This window comes from Acanthisitta chloris, unplaced genomic scaffold (assembly GCF_000695815.1).
Source record: "Acanthisitta chloris isolate BGI_N310 unplaced genomic scaffold, ASM69581v1 scaffold40586, whole genome shotgun sequence".
In the NCBI taxonomy this organism is placed as follows: domain Eukaryota; kingdom Metazoa; phylum Chordata; class Aves; order Passeriformes; family Acanthisittidae; genus Acanthisitta; species Acanthisitta chloris.
The window spans coordinates 677-4,676 of NW_008677214.1; the positions used below are offsets into that span (position 1 = coordinate 677).

At 51.1% G+C, this 4,000-nt stretch overlaps 1 protein-coding gene across 1 annotated transcript; it reads left to right on the forward strand.

Annotated features, from left to right (window-relative positions):
• The first annotated feature begins 1,742 nt into the window (after window positions 1-1,742).
• On the forward strand, window positions 1,743-2,783 carry PAQR7 (progestin and adipoQ receptor family member VII). The gene has a single exon (XM_009076408.1). It carries the CDS (start codon window positions 1,743-1,745, stop codon window positions 2,781-2,783), a length of 1,041 nt encoding a protein of 346 aa, XP_009074656.1.
• The last annotated feature ends 1,217 nt before the right edge of the window (window positions 2,784-4,000 follow it).

Below are 4,000 nucleotides of genomic sequence, written 5' to 3' on the forward strand. Positions count from 1 at the left end.
AGCAGGCGTTTGAGGCAGCGTTAGTGACAGCTCGTGGGGATGTGGAGGTTGGTATTCGGAGTACGAGGGAGATGAATGATTTCCAGGATGTGCTCTGCTCCTAACTGAGTGTTACTCAAGGCTTCGTAGCTGGGAAGAGCTTTGCAAATTGAGTCCTGCTCCAACAAGTTCTGGAGTAAACAGACTGCCTTTCCTGCCTCGTGCTTGGAGCCTTGGGCCACAGCATCTCCCTGAGCAGAACCAGAGGTGCCTTTCCTGCAGAAATTTCTCTTCTGGGAGCCAAAATAAGGTCAGACCCATTTTGGAGCTGAGCCCCTTCCCCTGTACCCAGGAGTCCTCGTGGGCAGTGGCAGTCCTGGCATAGAGGCAAGTTCTCTCTGTTTTCTTACAAACTGCCTATTGAGTTTTGGTTGAAACAGCTTAATTTGGGAAGTTCTGCTTTTTCCCCACATCTCCGTGGCAGGGCTGGAGGCTGTTTCAGTTTGGTGCAGGAGCTTTGAGTCCGGAAGAGGTTTCTGAAGTTAATTTTTCACTGGCAGCTCAAGCATTTCGCAGCATTCTAGGAGGGTTTAGCAGCCCAAACGAGGGTCAGGATTGCCCTCTGCGAGGTGCTGCCCCAGCCAGGTCAGTTTTTTGGGATGTGAGACCTCTTTAACCAGGCAAGGTGGGAGAAGGGCACTCGGGAGGGAAGCTGAGCAGCAAACAGCCTGGTTTTATCTGCAGCTGAGCCCCTGGGATACAGGCAGGCATGAGTTACAGGCTGATTTTGATGAGGAAATGATGGAAATTTTTAAAACAAACAGGCCCATCTCCTCCTGTTCCTAAACTTTGAAGATTTTTTCCTGTCTGTGAAATGGCAGCATGTAAATCAGCATGGGAGCTGGATGGGAGTCAGGCTGTTTTCTTCAGGACTTGTCTAAGCAGGTAAAGCAGGGGGAGAATCTCATTTAGGGCATGTTCTGCTCAGTAAGCTTTTATGAGAAGGCAGAGTGAACTGGCAAGGCTGCTTTTTTTTTCTTTTTTTCTGAGTAAGGGTAAGGACAGCAGCTTCCCAAATGTAAATATGGAAACGCTTACTCGCAAAGCTTACACTGCTGGAGCTCAGTGATGCAACAGGATAAACTCACTTGAGCCACATTTTTTTTTTTTTGTGGAAAGCTGAAAAAAAGGAGGTAAAACTCCAAATGTAGGAGTTCCATCCTCTGTTAGTGGTGTTGGTTAGTTCTGCTCTTCGGTGTAGGTGAGGCACAGCAGGTCACCTTGTGCTAATGTGGTTCGTTGCTGTTTGCAAGGACACAGACTACAAGCAGTTTACAGGAGGGAAAATCTGGGCTGTTCCTGGAGTGGGAGGTTTGTTTAGGATGCTTGGTTTGTTTAGCAGTTCCCAAACTTCTGGGAAAGGGTGAGCTAGGAACTGATGCATCCTGGTGTGTTAATTATTGCGTCAATTAACCCCATACTCGTGTCCTCCCCCAGACAGTCTGTTGCCTGTGCAGCAGAGGCACATCAGAAGTTCTTAAATCTCCCTTCAGCCTCTTCCTTAGCACTGTTGGTGATTTTTATTTCAGGCCATTCTCTGGTCACACATATCTGGCCAAAAAAAACCAACCAGGCAAAGCACTCAAATGGCCCTTATTGATTTTATTTTTGTGTGTTAAAGTCACTATTAAACCCCACAGCAAAACTTTCTTTCCATCTCAAAGGTCATTTTGCACAGTGAGGACCTGGAGTTTGACCACATCATGGCCACAGTCATCACGGAGAAGTTGAGCCGACTCTTCATTAACGTCAGGCAGATCCCTCAGCTGCTGGGGCCTCTGTCCCCCTCCACCGTCAGCAGCTCCGAGGTGCCAAGAGTCTTCTGGAAGCCTTACATCCATGCTGGGTACCGCCCCGTCCAGCAGACCTGGTGTTACTACTTCTCAACCCTCTTCCAGCAGCACAACGAGGCCATCAACGTCTGGACCCACCTGGTGGCCGCGCTGATCCTGCTGCTTCGCTTCCAGCAGCTCTCCTGGCGCGTGGATTTCGGGCAGGACCTGCACGCGCAGCCCCTCCTCATCATCCTCGTGGCCTCCATCACCTACCTGACCTTCAGCAGCCTTGCTCACCTCCTGCAGGCCAAATCTGAGTTCTGGCATTACAGCTTCTTCTTCATGGACTACGTGGGGGTTGCCGTGTACCAGTACGGCAGCGCTTTGGGGCACTACTACTACGCCATCGAGCCGAGCTGGCACGAGCGCATCCGAGGGTTTTACATGCCCATGGCTGTGCTGCTGGCCTGGCTGTCCTGTGCTGGCTCCTGCTATGCCAAGTACAGGTCCCACCAGTCCGCTCGGCTCCGCAGCCTCCTGTGCCAGGAGCTGCCCTCGGGCCTGGCTTACCTGCTGGACATCAGCCCCGTGGTCCATCGCATCTTCACGGCGCCGCCCGCGGAGCGCGCGGACCCAGCTCTGCTCTACCACAAATGCCAAGTGCTGTTTTTCCTCATTGGTGCCTTCTTCTTCTCTCATCCTTACCCCGAGAAGTGGTTCCCTGGGAAATGCCACTTCTTCGGGCAGAGCCATCAGATTTTCCACGTGTGCCTGGTGCTGTGCACGCTGGCACAGATCGAGGCTGTGGTGTTGGACTATGAGTCCAGGAGGCAGATTTACTCCTCTCTCCAGGGTGATCTGGCTCACAACTTCTCTGCCTTGTGCCTCTTCACTGTGACCTGCTCCATCCTCACTGCTGCTTACATGGCTCGGAAGGTGAAGAACAAACTGGGCTACAAGGAGGAATAATATCCCTGAAGGAGAAGCAGGAGAACACATCCCCACAGCTGATCTGTCTCTGGCTGTGGCTGTGCTGGCCTGAATCCAGCCCCAAACCCCTAGGAGAAGAGGAATGAGCTGCTTCATGAACTGTTACTCAGCAAGTGCTTTCCATAGGGAGGGGAAATAAGAGCTGCTTTTTATGCTGTTTAAATTCAGAATTAGTTCCAGCTTGCTCTTAAAATGGTACACAGGCTTAATTCATGTCTGAATAAACAGTTGGAACCCGATGGTGTCAGTGCTGCAGCCCTGGGCCCTGACAGGGGTGGGTTGGGGGAGGCTCGTGGAAGCTGTCAGGTCTCCCAGCACGAGCTGAGGAGCTGCCATCTGGTCCCTGTGAGAACCTGACCCGTGGAAACAGAGGGTAGCTCATATAAACCACAAAACAAGGGTGGCAAATTAATTTGGTATCATTTCAGCTGCCTCTTACATGGCTTAGAGAGTTGTTCATAGTTGTATAGTATCATAGAATCAACCAGGTTGGAAGAGACCTCCAAGATCATCAAGTCCATCCCTCCTGTGGTTACCAGACCATGGCACTAAGTGCCACATCCAGTCTCAGCTTCAAAACCTCCAGGGATGGTGAATCCACCACCTCCCTGGGCAGCACATTCCAATGCCTGGTCACTCTCTCTGTAAAAAATCTCTTAATATCCAACCTATATTATATATATATATCTATGTTAAGGGGTTAAAATGAAGCTTAGAGGTCACCCAGCACTACCAGGACCCTGTTGGGAGCAGGATAGGCACAGCCTCTGTGCATCTGATAATGCTGTGAGGAGAGAGGGTGAGTTTGAGTCCTTGGATCAGGATAGGAACCTCCACACCCTCCGTGTTGGATCAGACCCTGGGAAGAGATGCTGGTTTGTACACAGAGCAGGACAAGGCAGACACAGGCAGAGAAGGGCTGGGATTCAGATGGAGTATCCGGTGCTCCTCGGATACAGGTGAGTAGAGCAGGGTGAGCCTTGGGGGAGCAGCTCCAGGTGTTCCAGCACACCCACCTGGCTGTGTCTCTTCATTGTGCTAAACCACAGCAGCTCCAGATTGTCTATGTCCTTGGAAGAACTTTGTAGCTGGAAGTGGAAATTAATATTCCTGAGTCGAGTCCAAACCCCTGCAGGGAGCTCAGTGGGAGGGGAGTGAGGAAAGCTGTTAATGAAGGGCTGGAAAAAGCCTTTTCC

Excerpts from the sequence above, each read along its gene's own strand:
- PAQR7 (XM_009076408.1), top strand. The coding sequence starts at position 1,743 with ATGGCCACAGTCATCACGGAGAAGTTGAGCCGACTCTTCATTAACGTC.